At 50.6% G+C, this 21,756-nt stretch overlaps 2 protein-coding genes across 3 annotated transcripts; both read left to right on the top strand.

The window, feature by feature from the left end:
* Window positions 1-7,950: 7,950 nt before the first annotated feature.
* On the top strand, window positions 7,951-8,597 carry LOC133627427 (mitochondrial ribosome and complex I assembly factor AltMIEF1). Its single transcript, XM_062012823.1, has 2 exons — window positions 7,951-8,154; window positions 8,352-8,597. The coding sequence occupies exon 2, from the start codon at window positions 8,382-8,384 to the stop codon at window positions 8,592-8,594; it is 213 nt and encodes a 70-aa protein (XP_061868807.1). The 5' UTR covers window positions 7,951-8,154; window positions 8,352-8,381; the 3' UTR covers window positions 8,595-8,597.
* A 90-nt stretch (window positions 8,598-8,687) lies between these two features.
* MIEF1 (mitochondrial elongation factor 1) lies at window positions 8,688-20,209 on the top strand. 2 transcript variants are annotated; one of them, XM_062012800.1, is made up of 5 exons: window positions 8,688-8,774; window positions 10,507-10,655; window positions 10,775-10,955; window positions 14,429-14,691; window positions 15,835-20,209. In XM_062012800.1, the coding sequence occupies exons 2-5, from the start codon at window positions 10,512-10,514 to the stop codon at window positions 16,639-16,641; spliced, it is 1,395 nt and encodes a 464-aa protein (XP_061868784.1). In that variant the 5' UTR covers window positions 8,688-8,774; window positions 10,507-10,511; the 3' UTR covers window positions 16,642-20,209. The 2 variants fall into 2 exon arrangements, with proteins under 2 accessions (XP_061868784.1, XP_061868794.1); XM_062012810.1 differs by lacking the exon at window positions 8,688-8,774 and adding an exon at window positions 8,862-8,944.
* Window positions 20,210-21,756: the final 1,547 nt, after the last annotated feature.

The following is a 21,756-nucleotide window of genomic DNA, read 5'->3' on the forward strand; positions in this document are numbered from 1 at the left end:
CTGAGAACTATGACTGTCAAGCAGCTCACAAAAGAGCTGGCAGATGTGGGAACTGGCATCACTGCTCATGAATGGGTCCTTGTCACCACCTTCCTTCCCTTGAATGCATCCATTTTTTTTGCCAGGAAAGCTGTGGAAATCCTGGAGCCCCAAACCAAACCTCCCCACTGCAAAAATGTCTCTCTGGTGGCTGACTTTCAGCACGGTGCATGAGAGAACATGACCTCCTTGTCTTAGCTTATTTTTAAAACTGTCTAATGTAATTGTGGCTGTTCCCATTCCTCTATCAAAACCTGGTCCTGCTCTGAGTCCTCCTAAGCATCTGGCCTCAGCAATACCTTTGGCAAGGGCTTTTTGCACCACCTTTTAAAATGTCTTGTGCTTCAGGTTCATTCCTGGTCCCAATGAGAGAAAGTGACTGTAAACATCATTGGTTGGTTTCCTTAGAATCATTAGATCCAGCACATTCCCTCTTTTTTCTCTCTTCTGCATCAGTCCAATGTTTTCACTTCTCTTCTCGTGGAAGGGTCTCCATCAACCTAGAGACTGGTGTTGTGCATTGCTTAGTGCCCTTCTGCTGCTTCTGTCTCTGGAGCAAACACTCCACTCAGAATTAATGATTGAAATTTCAACATTCTCAGTGATTGCTGTATTTTTTGTGCCTGAATTGGGGATAAGCTAAAAATAGATGATTGCCAGAATGCTTGAACTTTCAGTTTTTCAAGAGGGGAAGATAAGTATATAAGCTTAGGCCAATGGCAGTTTAGCAAGATGGATTAAGAAATGAGAGTTGACTAGGTCAAAGGTTCTCCCATGTTGTTTTCCTTCCCTCCAACATGAAGTCTTCTACTGACGTTTGTATTATTTTAAGAAACCATGTAAATGCCATGTCTTCAGTTTCTTATGAGATTTTAAAAGAAGGCACTGACAGAACCCAGGACCTTTTATCCTGGAAAGCACAAGCTCCTGCTGTGGGAGCTTAAATTCAGTTCTGCCTCTGTCAGTGAGAGCTGATTCTTCACCGCAGACTAGTGTGTGGAAGACCTTCGCCTGCAGGATCAGCGCTAGTGGTCAGCTGAGCGCAGGGGGCACATGGCTCCACCACGAGCCTTGTCTACCATCCCTCAGTGAGTCCCTCAAGACATTAAGAAGACTCTTGGTATGTGCAGCATGTGTCCTGGATGTGGAGTCTCAAGCACTGTGTTGAACCAGGAGCGTGCAAGTTGTCCCACGCCAAGTAAGTCCTGGGAGTCTGGCAGAATTTCACTAGCCAAACAGGCATTCTAGGGGGAGATGCACTGTGGAGAGGCTCTGGCTTAACCTGCCTGGAAATAAGCTGTTTCTCCAGAGCTCTCCCTGTATGTCAGGGTTGCCCAGTGCTCATCGTGGGGTCCAAGGCTGTGGCTGACCCTTCGTCTCTGGCTTGCAGAGGGGCTGGCTGCAGCTGACTCCCAGTCGATGCCTGCAGATTTGCTGATTGAGAGGTAGACATGCTGTTTCCAAACACCAGGGTGCTTGGAAACAAAGTGATTTCAATATAAACTTACAGCACCTTTTAGAAAGCTGGAAAAGGGATACCAAGAGCCTGGCCTGCTGGCTGTTTGTTTGTGTTGCTTGGATACATTTGTTCCCTGTGTAAGGGCACCCCTTAATGTGCTGTTTAGCAGGGACAGTTCATTCTTCAGTACTAGTCCCATTTTATATTATTGTTGCTTTAAAATCTTGCTGCTTTAGCAGCTCAGCTAGGGCAGCAGGAAGGTCTCAGCTGTTCAGGCAGGCAGGGAGAGAGCCACCCCAGCCCTGGAGAGCGTCACCCGCAAACAGCTCTGTGCTCATGTGCCCCTGGCTGCTGGTGCTGGCTGCCCTGCTTTGCAGAGCACTGCAAGGGCAGAGAGGATTTGGCTACATCCGTGGCAGAAGGGGAGGCATGTTCTTGCTCCTGGCAGTGGCATGTGTTTCTGTGGCTCACAGGCCACTCTGATACACCAGCCGTGTCACACCTTCACCTGGCAGCAAGGTTTGCAAGGCTTTGCTCTATTGCTGCAAAACAGCCTCAGAGGAGCCGTGCAAAACTCTCCCATCTGGAGAAAGGGCCTCGGGGTCACTAAAGCGAGAGGCTGACATAATGGATATAAGCCATGGATGCTTGGAAGAGGAGCCTGTCTTGGGGCCAGGCGGCTGCAGGCTTTGGCTTTGTAGCTGCAGCAGGGACAAGCAGTCAGCAAAAGGTTAAAATATCAGCCCACTTCAGCTAATGCTTGGGGTGCTACTGTGAGCATCTCTGAGAACCCCAAACACAAACCTTTACTTGGAGCTAAGGAAGATCTGGCAATCCTGACATTTCCAGCCTTTCTGGGTCTACTGTTTGGTTTTGTTGGTTTTTTCTAAGCAAAGGAAGAAGAGAAGATAGTTGTTACCTTCTTTGAAATACCTCCTAAGATTTGTGTAAGAACACAAATCTTTCAAGGCCGTATCTCTCCTTATCCTGCCAAACGAAACACAAAATAAACCTCCATTGTTTTCTCTTTCCTATGCCTTACGGCTTGAAGTGTGGATCCTCTTGGCTGAAGTCCATCCCAGTAACGATTTAATTTGGGAGCCACACTTCACCTTTCTAAAAATAAGGAGAACAGAGGAGAAGAGCAGCTAAGCTGTGCGGCATAAGGATCTAAAATCACTTCTCTAGGATCTCGAATGAAAGGAAATATGTTACCCGGAGAATGTATAAAATCAAATATGATAAGCCTTCCTCGGTGCAGCAGCCTCACTCCTGGCATTTTAGCCCTGTTTTACAGTCTGGACCTTTTCCAAAGATAGAACAAAAAAAATCATCAGTCATATTTAATTTTTTTTCCCTCAGACACTAAGAAAATGTGCAAAAATGAAAGAATGCAGAAAACATCTACCCTCTTCTCTTTGGTTCCCAGTGCTTTGAAAGCATTTGACTCAAAGTGTTACCCAGCAGTGAACGTCAAACTACTGCAAAACCAAAACCAGACAGATTTCCCAGAATGGGGCAGAAATAAATCTATCTAAAGGACCTGTGACAAGGGCTGCAATAGGTGCCTTCACCTAGGAAAAGAGGAGGAGCAGCAGGATCTAGCAGCTCTGCCCTTTTCAGGTTGTATACGGGACCAAACTCCACATGCTGCTGGGAGTCCAAGAGCCTCATACATAAACCACAATCCCATGTGCATGGTGAGAGGAACTCACTGCAGAGTGCAGCTGCTGGAGGAGTGCAAAAGGCTTGGGGTCAGCATGTGCAGCCCTGCTTGGGGCGGGCTGGTGCCACCAGCTGCAAGCTCTTGGTTCTCCCCAGATGCTTCTACTGCAGAAAGCCCATGAGGGTGTCAGTGTGATGGGAAATTGCAAGGATAACAGCACTCACAAAAGCAGGGTCTCTGAAGGGCCCTGGAAACCTTCTGCAGTATGCAGAGTGGAAAATGAGGGGGCTGGAGGAATCTTGCTGTCCAGGGAACTGAAGAAAAGTCCCCAACAAACCCAGCCACAAGGAAATCCGGTTGGAGAAAAATAAACCTGATCTTTCTTAGTGACTTGTCAGTGCAAACTTGCAGCAGCAGCTCTGCATCACACAGGAGGCTGACAGAATTTGCAGCCCCTCAGGCTGCGAGGTTGGAATCTGGGGACCTGAAAAGCCCCACTTCAGTAGCAGTAGGGCTCGGAACCTTTTCTCTTTTTTTCCTCCCTGGCAAAAAGCCCTGAGTATGGGTGCCCACAGTGGCTAGTTACTCTCCTTTACTAAAATCTGGGTCTCATTTGTAGATTGGGAATGTCCCTTGACAGGCAGCTGCACACCAGTGGTCTCTCCTCCCTCAGCATCTGTCTGCCTTCCCTTGTGCACTCAACATCAAAGCTGCTGGGGGTTCAGGGAAAGAAGCCATCTACCATCAAAGCTGCTGGGGGTTCAGATAAGGAAGCCATTTACCATCAAAGCTGCTGGAGGTTCAGAGAAAGAAGCCACTTATCATCAAAGCTGCCGGGGGTTTCAGGGAAAGGAGCCACCTGTGCCACCCTTGGCCCTCTGCACCTCCTGGCTCATCACAGCTGGGAGCCCAGATGCCATCATTCCTTGACACTGCTCGAGAAAACTAAAGAAACAGGGCTGCAATGAAGAAGAAAGCTGTGAAATGGAGTTAAACTGCCTTGCAAGGTCCTTTTACTAGATGATATTAAGGATACTAAGCCCAAGCTCAGACGGCATTGGTGGGTCACTGCCCATCTTCCCTCTCATGTTCTGGGATTGTTTTCCAGCTCATGTAAAAGGCCAGCCTTCTGTTTCTCAGTACAAGTGTTTTTTCCTTACCCTGCAGAGCCCATCCAAGACTCCATTTGCAGCTCTGCATGTCACGCTTGCCTCCCTGCTGCCTCGGGTAAGGTTTGTTGGCTGCTGGTGGGAATCACAGGGATGTCTCCCTGGCTGGGAATGGTCCTACCCTTGCAAAATGGGTGATGGGAAGTCCTAGGGATGGCACTTGAGTCCCAGGAGCAGAGGCTGCAAGGCAAGCTCAGAGGCAGTGGTTTGCTGATTTTGGTGGATGTTAGAGCCCGTGGCAGTGGCCACTTGGGTGGGAGGACTGTCTGCAAACATGAGAAGAACTAGCAGAGGAGTGGTGGCTCCAGAGACTCCCAGGGAGGCGGAGGATGGGGGGGTGTTTGTGCCTTATGCCTGGTAAACACATGGGTTATTGTGCCCTGTCACCCATGCTGCCTTTGATATTTTACAAGCTCAGTCGTTTCAGGAAACAAAGGTCAGCATTGTTCTCCAGGTGCACAGATAAGGTGTGCTCCCTTCTCTCCACCTGCACCTTGCCCCATCAGGGCAAGTAAATTCCCTTTCTTGCAGGGATGCAGGCTGGAGTCATGGGAGGCACCCCATTCCCAGGGGGTCTACAGGCAAAGAACGAGATGCCAGGGACAGCATCCCGCCAGGGACAGCATCCCACCAGGGCAGCACAAGTCTTTGTGGCTACTGAGTGGTTTCCCACCAGGGTGGCTGCATGTGGCAAATCAGCAGAGGAGCCAGATGGGTCAGGAAACACTGTAGAGAATGGAGATGTTTCTTCACTGTCCTCAGGCAGGGTTCAAGTTTACAACCCCCGGTATGTCACGTCACCAGAGGTCCGGCACTCACACAGCAGCTGGGATGGCGTCAGTCACGTTGTCGCTCAGCTGTTGCGCTCGCCCTCTGCTTTGTAAGACAGAAAGGGGCAGGTTGAAGAACTGTGTCCACATGGGATGGGCGTGGGGAGCCCACATGAGGCAGAGCGAAGGGCCTCCCTGGAGGAGCCGGGGCAGTTTGGAGGCACACAGAGTGGCGGGGCCGGAGGAGTTCACAACATGCACACGCAGCTGCTGGCAAGAGGCCCGGGAGCTGGCCTGCAGCCCAAAGAGGGGAGAAAAAGAACACCAGAGAGAAACACTAGAAGAGGCACAACCCAAGGGGGCCAGGCTGGAGAAGGGATTCTCATGGAGGCCCACCACAGTCCTCAGCTGCCCATTGTTGCAGGGCCTGAGCCGGCAGATCCCATTTGTAGCGCATGTGTTGGTCCAGACCTGAGAGCTTTTGGGGACTGGGCTCATCAGCGCACCTTGCCCAGAGGCAACAGCCTTGTTGTGAGGAGTGGAGTGTTTCTGTGGATCAGCAACCCGAGGAGGAAGGCAGGAAGGCTCAAAGACGGCTTTTCATTCTGGCAGAAGGTTAAGGGTAGGGAATACAAATGCTGCCTCTGAGGTCCCGGATAGCTCAGTATATGAACTGAATGATCTGGAACCAAGGATGAGCAATATACCAAACATTTTTAAGAGATTGCTCAAAGCTATTGACTCTTGAGGAGATCTGAAAGGGCTGTATGTAAAATGCAAATGTGGCAAACGAGTGACACCAGGCATTTGCCAAGGCTTAACTGGGCACATGCAAAGCCAGAGAACAGAAAACAAATCGCACAGAAGAATTACAAAGCTCCAGACAGTCTCCAGCAACTCAGGAAAGGATCTGGATGTCACACAAACCCTGGCTCTGTGAGTAGCCGCAAGTTAAAAAAAAAGCAACCCCATACACAAAATATTAGCATGCAGGAGGAAGAAGAGGAGAATAATATGGAAAATATGATAATGCTATTATGTAAATCACTAGCACAGCCTCTCTGGGAATACTGTCTGCAGTTCAAGTAAGGCTTTCTGAGAAAGGGTTGATTAGAGGCATGGCAAACTCGCTCACAAAGAGAGATCAAAATGATTGGGGTTGTTTATCTCGGAAAGGAAATGAACAAGAGGAGATTGGCACGGAGCAAGTCAGTCCAGAGCTTCTGGTTTTCTTCGTGTTCAGTTCTATCACCGTCATATCTAGTGTCCCTGAGAAGTGTGTGAAGTGATGTGGCTCTCCTCTGTCACATACGGTTTGCTCTTTCTCTCACCCTCTCCCCCAGGGGAGGCATGGCACATGCGGTTATGTTTCACATTTTGGTAGGATCTGGGAAGGAAGAGATAGCTAAGGAGGAATAATTACTCCCCAGAGCAGACTTCTAGTAGAGAAAGTGTGAACAGAAAAGAGGGATTTTCACCTGGACGGAAGGGTGGAAGGTCCTGGTTTCAGGAGGCTCCTTCCGTCTCCTCAGGCAAGCCCCAGAAATGCTGCCAGCTACTGCCCTTCTCCTAGAGCCCCTGAGACTTTCAGACCAGGCCCTGAGGCTCCTGGGAAATAAGGAGATTTAATTTAATAATTTATTCTGTGAAAAGCATCAGGGTAGTCAGCAGTACCTTCAGACACACAACGTTACCCCACTTCTCTTTGCTTGGAGAGGCAAGGAAACCTTCTCTATTTACCCCCACATTACCCTAGGCAGGCAATACGCGTGACCAGAGGCAGCAGTGACAGCGTGTGCTGTGGATATCAACTCCCTGCAGCATGCTGAGCTCTCCCCTTCCCCACACAGGGCCATTTGATAGTGTTTGGGCCTGTTGGAGCCAGAAAGATAAAAGGGAATGAGTATTAGTGCTCGAGCTATTCTGGGCCATGGGGAGCACACTTGCAGGCACATGAAGCCACCGAGGCCAACCGCCCAGCCCGTTTCACAACAGCACACAAAGCCCAGGCTGATAACAAGACCTTCTGTGGCAAACAAGCTGCAAGTCCAAGGGGGAAGGGAAGACTCACTACATGAAAGACACTGAGGTGCTGGAGTGTGTCTGGAGATGGGCAGTGAAGCTGGGGAAGGGTCTGGAGCACAAGTCTGATGAAGAGCAGCTGAGGGAGCTGGGGGTGTTTAGTCTGGAGAAGAGCAGGCTGAGGGGACACATGATCACTCTGTTACAGCTATCTGAAAGGAGGCTGTAGTGGGGTTGGGGTCAGTCTCTTCTCCACAGTAATGAATGACAGGACATGAGGAAATGGGCTCAAGCTGCTCCAGGGGAGGTTCAGGCTGGAGATTGTGAGGAATTTATTCACTGAGAGGGTTGTCTATGAAGAATTTATTCACAGAGAGGGTTGTCAGATATTGGCACAGGCTGCCCAGGGAGATGGTAGAGTCCCTATCCCTTGACATATTTAACAGATGCACAGATGAGGTCCTGAGGGACGTGGTTCAGTGGTGGGCTTGGCAGTGTGTGGACTTCGTGGTCTTAAAGGTCAATTCTAAGGCTGCAGCCGTGGTGCAAAGTGGCTGCTCTGCCCGTGGCTGCACCGGCACAGCCCGGCTCCCTCCAGGCTGCCATGTGCGAGTCCCGCCCGCCTCCTGCCCCGCTCCGCCGTTGCCCGCAGCCAGTCGGGGTGCGTTCCCCAGCCTCCCCCGGGCCCGGTGGCGGCGGTGCCCGTCCCCGCCAGCAGGGGGCAGCCTCCCGGCACGGCAGCGAGCGGCCGTTGGCGCGCGCGCTGCGACCGGCGCCCCGCCGCTAGGGGGAGACAGGCGCCGGAAGTCCTCCCGCCGAAGGGCCGGTGGGAGCCCCGGCCAACTCGCTCTGCCATTGGCGGGGGCTTTGTGGGGTCGCGACCCGGAAGCGGATCGGCCATGTTGCCGGGTGACCCCGGGAGCGGCGGCGGGAGGGAGGCGGCGGCGCGGTTCGCGTCCGCCGGAGGGCAGCGGCTGCATTGAGGGGCCCACAGCGCACCCCTTCCCTTCCCCGGCCCGGTCCTTCCCGGTGAGTGCGATGCGGGACCCCGGCGGGGAGCGGGCGGCCCCGGAGCGGCTCCCTGAGAGCCCCTGTTACCGCCGCCCCGTCCCTTCCCGGGCCGCGGCGGTCGGTGGGACCAAGCGGGGAGGGGGAGGCGGCGGCAGGCGCGTCCCTCGGGGAGAGGAGAGCTGACCCGCACCGCTCACTCCGCGACCTCTCTCTAGGTCTGCCGCCCGCCCGCTCACCCGTCTCCCATGGCCGCCTGGTCCCGCGAGGCTGTCCTGACCCTCTACCGGGCTCTGCTGCGCCAGGGCCGCGGGCTGCGCTACACTGACCGGGATTTCTACCTCGCTTCCATCCGCCGCGAGTTCCGCAGGAACCAAGGGCTGCAGCGGCTGGAAGACAAGGAGAGGCAGTTGGAGAAGGGGCAAGTTTTCCTGCAGAGCAAACTCGGAGGCCTGGTTTAAACATCCCCTGCATCTCCTTTTGCCCACACTATTTTCTCCTTCTTTCCAAAATCCCCTCGCCAGCCAAAAGAGATGATTCATGCTCCCTGTCCACCGCTTTCTTGAACAAGTCTGCAAAGTCCTCCCACAGGCACACCAGGAGAACTCTCCTGTTCTCATTACAAATGCATTAGGCCACAGGTAGGTCATTTACACTACTACAACCACCTTCTTAATGCTACTACTGTCGTCAGCTTTGTGAAAATGAGGGGTTTTTTTCTGCCTAGGGATGAGAAGTGGCTGGGTTCCTGGTTCATCAAGGCATGAAGAGTCCTTCTGAAATTGTAGCCTGGCCTTAGGCAAACCTACAGGTAGTTTTTAAACCACCCAAGTCAGGTTGGCTCTGAACCTAGAAAACAGGTCTTGAGTCAGGTTGGAACAGTTGCCTGGTGTCTACACATAGGTGCATTGTAGATCCAGCTACGAGTACAGCACTGGCAAAAGGGATTTAAACACATGCTTGGCCAGGGAGGCTCTTTAAATTATCAAGATCAAGTTGAGAATTGGAAGAATCAAAAGTGCGTGTGTAAGAAAATATCAATGTTCATATTGCACATGACTTGTATGAGTCAAACCCACCAGCCCTGAGGGCAGGAATAAATGTCCAGTTAATGCAATCACAGAATGGCAGGGGTTGGAAGGGACCTCTAGAGATCATCCAGTCCAGCCCTCTGCTAAAGCAGGTTCACCTCCATCAGGTCACACAGGAACGTGTCCAGGCGGGTTTGGAAACCTCCAGAGAATATTTAGAAACTTCTAGATGGTGGATGTCAGGAGGTTGGGGCATCACTTTTTTCTGTTGTATCCAGTGACAGGACAGGGGCAATGGGATGAAGCTGGAACACAAAAAGTTCCATTTATACATAAGGAAAAACTATTTCTCTGTGAGGGAGCACTTTGTGGTGTCTTGTGGTCTCTGCTGTAGATTCTCGGGCAACTGTGAAGTATCTGGGACCAGCCACTGTCCAAGAATGGCTCAGGGAGTGGATGCTCTAGATACTGCCTGCCAACTCTAGTTAAGGTTCTGGTTTGTGACAGACAAGGAGTGGAACATCCCTGCATCTCCCTGTCTGTGGGCAAGATTACATGCCTTGGTTTGAGAGTAACACTATCAATTGGTATTAAAAAAGCTGTTCTTTGATTGAGAAGCACAAATTAAAAAGAAAATACCTGAATGGTTGTCGAATTTTACATTATATGCAGGATTTTGTTGGCAAAATATTGCTGAAGTAAAACATACACAGTTTTACTCGGGTCGAGGTGAACCTGCTTCAGCAGGGGCTTGGACTGGATGATCTCAAGAGGTTCCTTCCAACCCCTGCCATTCTGTGATTGTGTGATTACTTGCTCTTTAAGAAAGCACTGGGTGATTGCATATGTAAACTCACTTCAAGGACTAGAAGGCCCGCATCAAACTTGGGATGTCTTTCTTCAGGTCATAAGCAGAGCTCGAATCAATAAAATGCTACTGCAAAGCTCAGTCACAGAATCACAGAATCTTAAAGGTTGGAAGGGGCCTCGAAAAATCATGTAGTCCAACCCCCCTGCCAGAGCAGGGCCACCTAGAGTAGGTCACACAGGAGCTCATCCAGGTGGGTTTTGAATGTCTCCAGAGGAGAATCCACAACCCATCTGGGCAGCCTGTGCCAGTGCTCCCTCACCTGAACAGTGAAGTTCTTCCATGTGTTTCTTTGGAAGCTCTTATGCTCCAGCTTGTACCCATTGCCCCTTGTCCTGTCATCAGTCCTGTTGTGGCGTGCCTGGGAATAAGCAGCTGCTCGAGCAGAGGGAGAGAGTTGCTGCAGGAGCCGTGAGCGGAGGCTGGAGGAGGAGGGAGTGACCGTGTGTGTGTGATGGTGCGGCCCCGTTGCAGGTGCGATGGCGGGCGCTGGGCAGCGCAAGGGCAAGAAGGACGACAATGGCATCGGCACAGCCATCGACTTCGTGCTGTCCAACGCGCGGCTGGTGCTGGGCGTGGGCGGCGCGGCCATGCTGGGCATCGCCACGCTCGCCGTCAAGCGGGTGAGTGGGTCAGCCGGGCACAGCCCCACGCGGTGCTGGCGCTGGGCTGGGGGAGGTGCAGGCCTGGGGAGGGCGGGCACTGAACGGCTAAAAAGCTGTGTCTGGTTGTGTTGCTTTAGATGTACGACCGAGCCATCAGTGCTCCCAGCAGCCCCACTCGCTTGAGCCAGTCGGGAAAGAGAAGCTGGGAAGAGCCGAACTGGCTGGGCTCCTCCTCCCGCTTGCTGAGCCAGGACATGAAGACCAACCTCAGCCGCTCCCTGCAGACCCTCCCCACGGATCCCTCGGCCGCAGACACAGGTAAGGAGCAGGATGATACTGATGCATTGCAGAATCATCTCCATGCGTAAACGCTGCATTCGTCTAAAGGGACGCAGGAACGGCAATACTCTGCCTAAGCCAGGATTTTCACACAATCACAGAATGGCAGGGGTTGGAAGGCACCTCTAGAGCTCATCAAGTCCAGCCCCCTGCTAAAACAGGTTCCCCTCGATAAGATCGTACAGGAACGCATTCAGGCGGGTTTGGAAACCTCCAGAGCAGGAGGCACCACACCCTCCCTGGGCAGCCTGGGCCAGGGCTCCCTCACCTCAACAGCAAAGAAGTTTTCCCTTGTCTTTAAGTGGAATTTTTCTGGACACTTCAGAAAAAAGACTATCCTCATCCTCTCAACATCCACTCTTTAGGGATTTATAAGCACTGATAAGGTTCCCCCTCAGTCTCTTCTCCAGACTAAACAGCCCCAGTTCCCGCAGCCTTTCCTCATAAGGAAGGTGCTCCAGTTCCCTGATCATCTTGGTGGCCCTACACTGGACTCTCTCCAGCAGTTCCCTGTCCCTCTTGATGTTTTTATTTTGAGCAAGTCTATTGGTAACTTCAAAAACTGGAAGACAGATTGGGAGCTAGTGAATAACAGTCATCTATTTGCATTCTCAATTTCTGTCATGACTCAATCCTCTTAAGATATATTTTCCCTCTGTCTTTTCTCTTTCAAGCTGAATACATATCTCTACAACTTTTCCTGGTAAAAAACCATTCAATTCCTTTCAAGTTCTTTGTTGCCTTTCCTTGGACCATTCCAGTTTGTGTCTTTTTAAGAGGGGAACATTCAAATTGTGAATCTACTAGCAATTTGTAACAGTATTTCCTACATTATTTCTACTGTTTTTGTACTAAGTTCTTTAACACTGTTTGCCTGCTTAGTTTTTATCACTGAGTTAGTCTTTACCAGGCTATAAAATGTGACCTTCAGTTTTCTTTTTGAGTGGATTGTAATAAGTAATTTAGAGTCCATCGGTGTTTGTTAGATGTGTTTGGTTGGGTTTTTCTCTCACCAGCTTTATTTCCTATCCCATGTCACTTCAGGACGTTTAGAGTTGTAGATAAAGTAAAAACCAGGATCAAGCTTTTCATTCAGTTTCCAGAATTTCTGCAAGAGCATCACCTTCAGGGTGGCAATGGCTTTTCTGCTGGGGAAACATTAACTAACTAGGCAGCTGTGTTAAATGAGGTCTAGATCATTTGACTGGAATCTCCAAAGATGGGAACTGAGGAATAAAACCATTGATGATGGTGTCTTACGTTCTTGACTTTGTCATGCAAATTAAAACTCAAGATGGGAAAAACGAGATTTTTCAGGAAGAACCAACAAAGTCTAGTTCCCTGAGGTTTTGTGGGCTGTTTCCTTTTCACACAGAAACTCTCATCTGTCCAAAAGCCCCCAGTGGGAGAAAGCAGCAGCTGAGGCTGGATGAGATGGGTCTGTGTGCAGCTCGGTCAGTCCTTCTGCCTGTTGCCAAGCAAATGTGCAACATCTGGTTGTCTTAACTGACCCCGGTCGGGGTTTCTTCTGCACCGGGCAGTGCTGCAGCCCTTCCAAACCTCTCTTAGGTGTGTAATTCATCCTAAGTTCTCACTGATAACTTCTGAAACTCTTGGTCCACCTTGAGAGAAGTCTACAAGACAGACAGGGAGCACTGACATATTTCTTCTGAAAACCAGTGGGGAAAAAAAGGAGCTTAAAATGTCTACAGGTTAGATATTGGTTAGTAATGCAGGGGGCAGCGAAAAGTGTTGTGTTGTGCCTAAATATGCTCTCTGCTCTTTGGCCAGTGAAAGTTTGAGGGAGGTTTTAATTGAGGCTATGATTGTCTCAGCTCTACTGGCCCCAGGAGTCATCCAGTTGCCATCCTGATTAGTGCTCATCAGACTCCTAATAACTATTCCTTTTCCAGGTGGCATGACCTTCTCTTATCTCCTGCCCTGGTCGAGACTGGGATTTGCTGATCATTTGTGAAAATCTCTTATAATATATCTTTAAAAGCTTAATGAGATCATGATAGTTGTTCAGGAATGTTTTATCCCCACTGAACTGACGTTGTGATTTAAAAACAGCCAGCAATGAAGCACAACGCAGCTGCTCGCTCACGCCTGCCCACCCACCCCATGGCACGGGGAGGAGAATCAGGAAAAAAACCCAACTGATGGTTGAGATGTAATCACAGAGTGACAGGGGGTGTAAGGGACTTCTAGAGATCATCCAGTCCAACCGCCCTGCAGAAGCAGGTCCACCTAGATTGGGTCATGTAGGAACATGTCCAGGCGGGTCTTGAAGACCTCCAAGGAAGGAGACTCTGCACCCGCCCTGGGCAGCCTGTGCCAGGGCTCCCTCATCTCAACAGTGAGTTTTTTCCTATGTTTAAATCGAACTTTTTGTGTTCCAGCTTCATCCCATTACCCCTTGTCCTGTTGCTAGATGCCATCGAAAAAAGGGATGTCCCAACCTCCTGACACCCACCATTTTGATGTTTGTAAATATTAATGAGATTCCCCCCTCAGTCTCCTCTAGATAAGAGCTGTTTACTAATTAAAATTACATAAAACCTAAAAGTAGCAATGGTAATAACAAAATACACATTCTTAGTAATAATTGTAATGAAAAGGAATACAACAAAAAAACAAGAGAGATAAAACCTATGGGGAAAAAAAGGGAAAAACCCGCAGACAAATTATGCCCAGAGCAGTTGCTCACCATGCACTGACCACCTCTCACTTTATATTGTACTGGTAATGGTGGTCTATGCTATGGAATAACCCTGTGACTTATGTGGATCAGCTGTCCTGGCCCTGCTCCCTCCCATCTTCTTGTGCTCTCCCAGCCTCCTCACTGGCAGGGCAGGGTGAGAAGCAGAAAAGGCCTTAGTGCTGTGCAAGCACCGCTCAGCAGTAACCAAAACATCCCCGTGTTATCAGCACTGTTGTCAGCACAAACCCAAAACACAGCCCTGTAGCAGCTACCAGGAAGAAAATTAACTCTGTCCCAGCCGAAGCGTGGGTGACTGGCAACATTGCTGAACTTGTGATGGAATTGAACTGAGATACTGCCCACATAGCCATTAAAATTACTTCCTTCTGTGTGGTGTCAGTCGTGTTCTGGCTAAATGCCAAATCTAGCAACTCATTTTCCTCCGGTTTGATGCTTGTGGTAGCATCATGTGAATGTTCTCAGCACCTGTCTTGTGGAGGCTCCTTCCTTGGAGGTCTTCAAGACCCGCCTGATGTGTTCCTGTGTGACCTGATCTAGGTGGACCTGCTTCTGCAGGGGAGTTGGACTAGATGATCTCTAAAGGTCCCTCCCAACCCCTGCCATTCTGTGATTCTGTGACAAAGCGTGCAAAATGCCTGCTGAGAGCTTTTTGAGACCAAGGAGGCTGCGGATTTTGACCTGACCGTGAAACTCTGCGTGCAACCAACCCTTTTCCTTCATCCCACAGACTTCTTCCGACCCACCAAGCCCAAGCCGCCCGCCAAGAGGAGCCAAATGGAGCTGAAGAAATCCCGCCTCCGTCTGTCCCTGCAGGAGAAGCTGTTTGCCTATTACCGGCGGAAGGTGGCCATCCCTGCATCGGAGCAGGCCCGCGCCAAGCAGGCGGCCGTGGACATCTGCGCCGAGCTGCGCAGCTTCCTGCGCGCCAAGCTGCCCGACATGCCCCTGCGCGACATGTACCTCAGTGGCAGCCTCTACGATGACCTGCAGGTAAAGGCCAGCAGCTGCCGGGCGGGCCGGCCAGCGGGGGCGTTGCGGGCTTCCCTCTGGGCCGTGCTGCCTCCTGACAACTCCTGCTGCCGCCTTTCCCACGCGGCGCATGGCTTTGGTTTGAAAGGGTCTGACATGTCTGCAGAGCGTTTGCTTTTCACTGCTTTATTTCTCCGGATTATCTCAGCCCTTCTTTCCTTCCCCTCTGCCCATCACTTCAGCTGTGTTGTTCTTGCCATTCCTCCGGTAGACCTCCTTTTTCTCTCTCTGTCTCCCTTCTGTCTCCTTCCAAAGACATAACACTCCCTTAGAACTGCTGTGTATTCATCTAGGTCTTCCCTACTCTCTTTTGGTTTTTTTTAATGCATGACAGACGTGGATTGGACAGCAGTCCCTGCTGCATGTCTCCCTGATGGCAAGATGCCCATGGCTATAGTGAGTGATTCAGAGGCACGCTTTTTTGTTTGAATCAGAGGTCTGGCATGGCGTGTCGAATGTCCAGCGAAACTTAGGTCTGGGGTCTTAATCACGTTGGTGAAAAGGGATCTTTAACGGCCTTTTCCCAGCCGGCAAAGGCAGTACCTAGTTGTAGCATGGGATAATTAAGCTATGTCAATTTAAGCTTGTCTAGAAACTTAATACTCTGCCTCCTGTTTTAAATTACCATGTGGTGCCGCTGTGCCCTGGGCCAGCCGCGTCTCGCATCCAAGGAGTGGACTTAGAGCCATAGGAGGCAAAATGATTCATCTATACTCAGGCCATGTCGAGTCCTGAAGTATTTCATAGAATCATAGAATGGCAGGGGTTGGAAGGGACCTTTGGAGACCATCCAGTCCAACCCCCCCTGATCCACCTAGATCAGGTCACACAGGAAGGTATGGTATTTAAAGGTCTCTAAATAGTACACAACCGTATAAGCACTGGCTTGGGTTGTACCCTGGAGTTTTCCCACTGCCGACGGGAAATGGTCCTTCAGAATGTCTTCTGCAAAAGGGAGGCTGTGAATGCGGCGCAGAGAGGAGAGTGAGACAGACGAATCCTTATTCCAGGTTCCTCTGAACAGAAGGCTATCTAAAGGTGGTGAATAAAACTGAGCATGGAGACAGAAAGCTTGTTCTTACCAACTTTTCTCTCTTGTGAAAGGTAGTGACAGCTGACCACATCCAGCTTATCGTGCCTCTGATGCTGGAGCAGAACCTGTGGTCGTGCATCCCCGGGGAGGACACGATCATGAACATTCCTGGCTTCTACTTGGTGCGTCGGGAAAACCCAGAGTACTTTCCCCGTGGGAGCAGCTACTGGGACCGCTGTGTGGTGGGAGGTTACCTTTCCCCCAAATCCGTAGCGGACACCTTTGAGAAAGTTGTAGCTGGCTCCATCAACTGGCCGGCGATCGGGATTCTCTTGGATTACGTGATCCGTCCGGCAGCTCCCCCGGCAGATCTGACGCTGGAAGTCCAGTACGATCCGGACCGGCGCCTCTTCATTGACTTCCTGCCGTCGCTGACGCTGGGCGACGTCGTCCTCGTGGCCAAACCCCATCGATTGGCCCGCAATGACAATTTATGGCGACTGAGCCTGCGGCCGGCGGAAACGGCTCGCCTCCGGGCCCTGGACCAGGGCGATTCTGGCTGCCGTTGCTTGTGCCTGAAGATCTTAAAAGCTGTCTGCAAGTCAAACCCGGCCCTGGGTCACCTCACTGCCAGCCAGCTCACCAATGTCATCCTCCACCTCTCGCAGGAAGAGTCCGACTGGTCCCAGGACATGTTGGCCGATCGCTTCCTGCAGGCGCTGAAGGGGTTGATCCGTTACTTGGAGGCAGGTGTCCTCCCCAGTGCTCTGAACCCCAAGGTGAACTTGTTTTCAGAGCTCACCCCCGAAGAAGTGGATGAGTTGGGCTATACCCTCTACAGCTCTCTGTCAGAGCCAGAGGTCTTGCTGCAGACGTAATGGGGCCTTACCTAGGGAAGCGTGGGTAGGATTTAGCCAAGGTGGACTTTGGTTACTACAAAATACGTCTCCTCCACTCCTCTCTCCGTGTCTCCTGTTTGTTCACTATCCTTCCCTGCTGTGGAGCTGGTGCTCCCACTGAATTTCTTGGTGCTACTGGTCCATTTCCACCATCTCTGCCCAGACAGGTACCCATTGGCTAGGGAAAAGAGGCTAAAACTGCAGCTCTTAAGATCTTTGCACAAATTCTGCCGATGTTTAAGGGTCTACCAAAAAAAAACACCCCGACAACCAAACTATGCACTTCTTTCTCCTGTAGTATCCTTACTGCAGCGAGTTCACTTTGGTCTGAAGAAGGTGGAACTGGGCTGGTAAATCCAGCAACAATTTTAGCAGACTTGTGTTGAGATCCTTTCCCTTCCTCCAGTCTGACTCTGCACCACGTTTCTTTACCACAGTGTCTGACTTTCCTCTTGTGGGGTTTTTTTTGTCCTTTTGACACAGTCATGCAGGGCAGACTGAGCGAGATGTTTTTGGTAGGGTCAGGTTTTTTGTATTTCTGAGTGGATAGTGGTCATCCTGCAGTATTTAGGACTGTAGAGCGTGGAGAATGCCAGCTGAGTTCAGGAGTAAGGGCTGGAAGCTTAGTCCTGTCTCCTGCAACACAGCCTCCAGCATGGGCAATTCTCACTGAAGCTGGTAAAGGGGAGGAAGAAACCTTTGTGGTCTGGCCATTGCGATGAGGCCGAAGGGACAGGGCTTGCCATTCCTGCTTAGCCAGATCTGCTGGGTGTTGCTGGTGGGAACGGCCCTGGGAATGGAGAATGGGGCGGCTCCTTAGATGTCTCTGGCCTAAAGGAAAAGAGGCTGATGATGGGGGAGCAGTGGGAGACACATGGGAACGGGGAGTTTTGGGGTTTTTTAGTCTTTTCCCCAAGAGCTTATGGCTGTTCTGGTTTATAGGGGCTGGAAGCAAGACCGCATGCCTCTGTAGTAAGCACGCCTAAGCCAGATTCTCACCAGCTGTAAGTCTGTGAGGGTGACAGGACTGAACTGGTGTCATCAGCAAGGTTGTCCCCCACACGCTGATAGCAGGGTGCATCTGCAAAGCTGGCACTTAGAGATATGTTGGCTTTGCCATCTGCTCTCAGTGTGTTTTACTTCCCAGCCACCTCAGAACTGAGGGCGCCCGATCCCTTCCTCATTCCCACGTGCTGACTTTCTAGCACTCCCAGTTTACAATTACTCTTGGAGAGCTGGTGAGGGCACACCTTCCCATTCTGTCTGTCTGGACCTGTTGGTAGTGCAGTTCTGCCCACTCCTGTTCAGGGCTGCTGCCAGGCCATCCTCCCTTTGGCTGCCCTCCCATCTGCTGCTGGACTGCAGTATGGGTTTCGGGCAGGCAGCTGTTGGTATCTCCTAAACTAGCCACAATAGACTTTATACCCTCCATTAAGCCTTCTGGCCTCCTGCCTTCAAAAAGGGGGAGAGAAGGTATCCTCCCAAGTCTGGGGCAGTGTCTCTCTAAAGACCAGCACAGCTACTGTTACAGAAACGTACTTGCCTTTTCCCAGCTTCAGCACCCCTTTTTTCCCTCTGCTGTCCAGCCTCCCTAGCCAATGCAGAGGGGCACTGCAGCAGCAGAGTTTGGAGGCAGCAGGAATCCTTTTCTTCTCCCTTCCTCTCAGGACTCTACCTGTCCCTCCCCCCCCCCCCACACACACTTAGACAGAGAAGTTTCGAGATGAGTTTCAAGAGTGGAACCACAGAGGGGAGTCATTAGCCCTCGTTTTCTTTTCAGAAGCAGCGCTGGTGAGACGAGGGGAGGGAGCATCTTTCTCGGACAATCCGTCTGTTTTAGCCAACGTGTCAGATATAATTCCTTACACAATGATAACGCCACATTGCATTTTAAATTATTTAATCCTTAGGGTACTGGTATTTTGTAGAGTGCCAGATGTGTACTTTGAGGTTTGTGTGTGTACTTAAAGCCTGTAGTCTATACAAGGTTAGCAGAAACTCCCTTTGTACGATTTTGTGTTTTGTAAGTTTTGCAGCAGTCAGTGTTGGTCAGCTGTCAATTGCTCTTCACTCTGGTTCTCAGATTATTTTTTTCTCCTCTTCCTTTCCCTGCCCTCCACTACCTTTCTGATATCAACCTTCCTACCCTAAAAGCAGACAGATGAGACTCGGAGCCTATAGGCTACTGGGGGGGGGGAAATTCCCCTTTTCATTACTTGAAGGTCAACAAAAATATTAAAATATCTGGGTTGTCAGGAGTTCCCCACGAGTTCATTTCTTCAGTGTGATCTCACCCCTCACTTGGTGCTGACTCCAATACCATGGTCTCGAGCAGCATCGTGGTTTGGAATGATCAAAACTATGGGTACAAAAAAAGAAAGGTGAGCCACGATCAGGAGGCGGCCACTGTGTGAGCTGACTCGAGAGAAGTTTGCCACATACATATCCGTGTACGGGATTTTGTACGTGAATGCTTGTACTTCTTCCTGGCAACCTAATGAGTTAATATTTTCTGGCCGTTTCTCGCTGCTATTGAGCTCGATTTGTGTATCAAATGGAGTCTGAAGCTGCCTTTTTTTGCCTCTTCCGTAGACTTTGCTCCACGTCACTTGAATGGCTTCCGTGGTTTCTTCCCTTCAGTTTGTCCCTCCCCTGAGCAGCCTCAGGCCTGCTCTCAGGAGGCAAATGCCCGCTGCCGACGGGCAGCTGCTGCAGCGGGCAGCACCTGCCCTGGCAGTGGCAGGCTCAGCAAAGGCCAAAGATGTAGCAGGTCACAGGGACACTCTAACCAGGAGGATTTCAAGAGCAGGGTCAGGCACAAAGGGCAACAGAGGCCGGGAAGGGGGAGTAGCCTAAATATGCAGGAAACTTACACTAATGCCATACCCAGCCTGTGGGTCAGACAGAACGTTGCAGAGTCTCTCACACCGGCACCTTGCAGTATTAAATGCAGTACACGTGTTGATGTACGGCCCGGAGGGCTGCCTTACCGAAAGGGAGGCTCCTTCCTAGTCAAAGCTGTCGCACAGAGCGGGAGAAACTAAAGCTGAATGTGAAAGGGCAGCTCCTGGCCACCTGCCTGGCAGAGCAGCTCAGAGACAAATTGATTGTAAGAGGCCCAGAGCGTGTGTTTGGTTGGGTGCTGCCTGGGCTCCAAGAACGCCTTGGAGTGTTCTGCTGTAGCTTACCTCACACGAGCTTCCCACCAGATTGGCATCTTGTTCCCTGTAACCACAGGGCGAGGACCAACTTGCTCAGCTGCAGGGTTTCGCTGCTGCTGAGCTCCACTGCTGATCCTTCAAGTCAGATGGATTTCTTTCCCGGTGTTTAAAAGCAATCCTGGAAACAAGGGGGTGCATCCTATCGAGCTGCCAGCAGGGCCCTCACCCTTAGCATGTGAGTACTCACAGGTGAGAAGTGAAGAGATGATGCCCCATCTCTCCCAGGCCTGGAAGCTGTGGATTTGCAAAGGGGAAAGTGAAAGTCTAAGTGCATAGTCTGTGACAGAGTGCGTGAAATAATGAAATAAAATGACTTTCCACAGTAAGCTGGTTCTCTCTGTGTTTATAAACAAAGGAGCATCTACACTTTTGTCTCGGTGCATGCGGACATAACTCTGCACCGCAGCGGCGCTGGGGGACCGACGTGCCCTTTGCTGATTCACTTGCTTTGCCTTGGCAGCTCTGGGCATTCTGCAGCTTGTCTGGAGGGAGCAATCAGCTCAGTACTGCAGCATGCTGGCTCCTGGCAGCGTTCACTCCAGTCACAAGATGATGCGTAATTACGGCTCTGTGCCTCTCCTCCATCCTCTCTCCGATAGCCTGCCTGCCCAGACAGGCACCAGCTTTTCATGTGGCTCCACAGGCTTCTAGGCCTCTTTGAGTATTGAACTTTCTGTGTAGACTCCCCCGCCCTTGTTTTCTGTCTGCTGATCCTCTCCCCTGCCAAACTGCTGCTCCTCTCTTATCCAGACATCAGCCTCGAGGCAGTGAGAAGCCTGGGTGCCAGGGGCCCGTGTCTGGTGGATTGAAGCCCTTTGCAGCAGGGCCAGGTTTTATGGGCCTGCTTGGGAAGGTGGGGTGGAAGTCAAGCGTGAAGTGACACAGTTTTTGATGGGTCACGGCCTGCTTAATTCTAGGAAGACCTGCTGCAGCAGCAACTTTGTCCCGGGAGACTTGTTTTAATGAGGACTCTGCAATTAACATGTAACTATTTTGGAGCCTGCATCTCTAACATTCTCTTTCCTTTTTTTGTTTTCTTCTGATACTCCTTGCCTGTTTCTGTTTCCTTTTTTTTTTTTCCCCTTTAATCTCTTCCATGGTAGAAACAGATCAGATGAGATCAGGCGCATTTCACGTCATATGGAGCCTTATGGGAACAGCTGAAAAAGAGCCTCTCTGTGGAACGTGTGCCAGGTATTACCCCCTCAGGTTAATGCCCTTGGAAAGCCTAGAGCTTGCAATACATGTTTAATGTGTGCAGAGCTTTGTATCTTTGCATAAAAGCTGTCCTGACACGAACAGGGAGGAAAGATCAAAAAGATAGGGGTTTGTTTAATGTAGAGAAGAAATAATTGAAGGAGGTTGTGATGATTATTTCAAATAGGGAAAAGATTGCTACAGAGAAGAGGAGGATAAATGGTTCTCCAGGCTGCAAAGACTCACCATGTCTTTTATTCTTGGCCTAAGGAGCAAACAGCTGAGGAAGGAAGTGAATTTTGGAAGTCTCTTGGGCGCTTTGTTGAACCACAGTTCTGGCCTAGGAATGAATGTAGCTGAGCTCATGTTTCACTTAGGTGGGTTTTTTGCATCTCTTAATCTTAAAAATAAGTAAATAAATGCCAGCCTGACTTATTCTGTAGCTAATCTTAGGCTGGGGGAGAGAGGGTGACTGTACCCCAGGTCTGAGCTTATCATGCTAAAGCGTTGAGCTCTATGATGAATGGTTTCTTTCTTTGCCCAAATGCTTAATCGCCTCTGTTGGTTCTTTAAGGTTTTAATATTCTAAACAGCAGGAAAGCTGCAAGCAGCTGCTGCTTTTTTAAAATTTAGTCTCATGGAAAAAAGAGCCTCTTCCAAACAAGGACTTTCTCTT

The sequence above is a fragment of the Colius striatus genome, chromosome 1 (assembly GCF_028858725.1).
Source record: "Colius striatus isolate bColStr4 chromosome 1, bColStr4.1.hap1, whole genome shotgun sequence".
Taxonomy (NCBI): domain Eukaryota; kingdom Metazoa; phylum Chordata; class Aves; order Coliiformes; family Coliidae; genus Colius; species Colius striatus.

What these genes read in the sequence shown, in the direction of transcription:
- LOC133627427 (XM_062012823.1), top strand. Translation starts at nt 8,382, where the DNA reads ATGGCCGCCTGGTCCCGCGAGGCTGTCCTGACCCTCTACCGGGCTCTG.
- MIEF1 (XM_062012800.1), top strand. Translation starts at nt 10,512, where the DNA reads ATGGCGGGCGCTGGGCAGCGCAAGGGCAAGAAGGACGACAATGGCATC. An exon ending in CCACGCTCGCCGTCAAGCGG is followed by an intron (nt 10,656 to 10,774) that starts GTGAGTGGGTCA and finishes GTGTTGCTTTAG; the next exon opens with ATGTACGACCGAGCCATCAG. An exon ending in TCCCTCGGCCGCAGACACAG is followed by an intron (nt 10,956 to 14,428) that starts GTAAGGAGCAGG and finishes TTCATCCCACAG; the next exon opens with ACTTCTTCCGACCCACCAAG.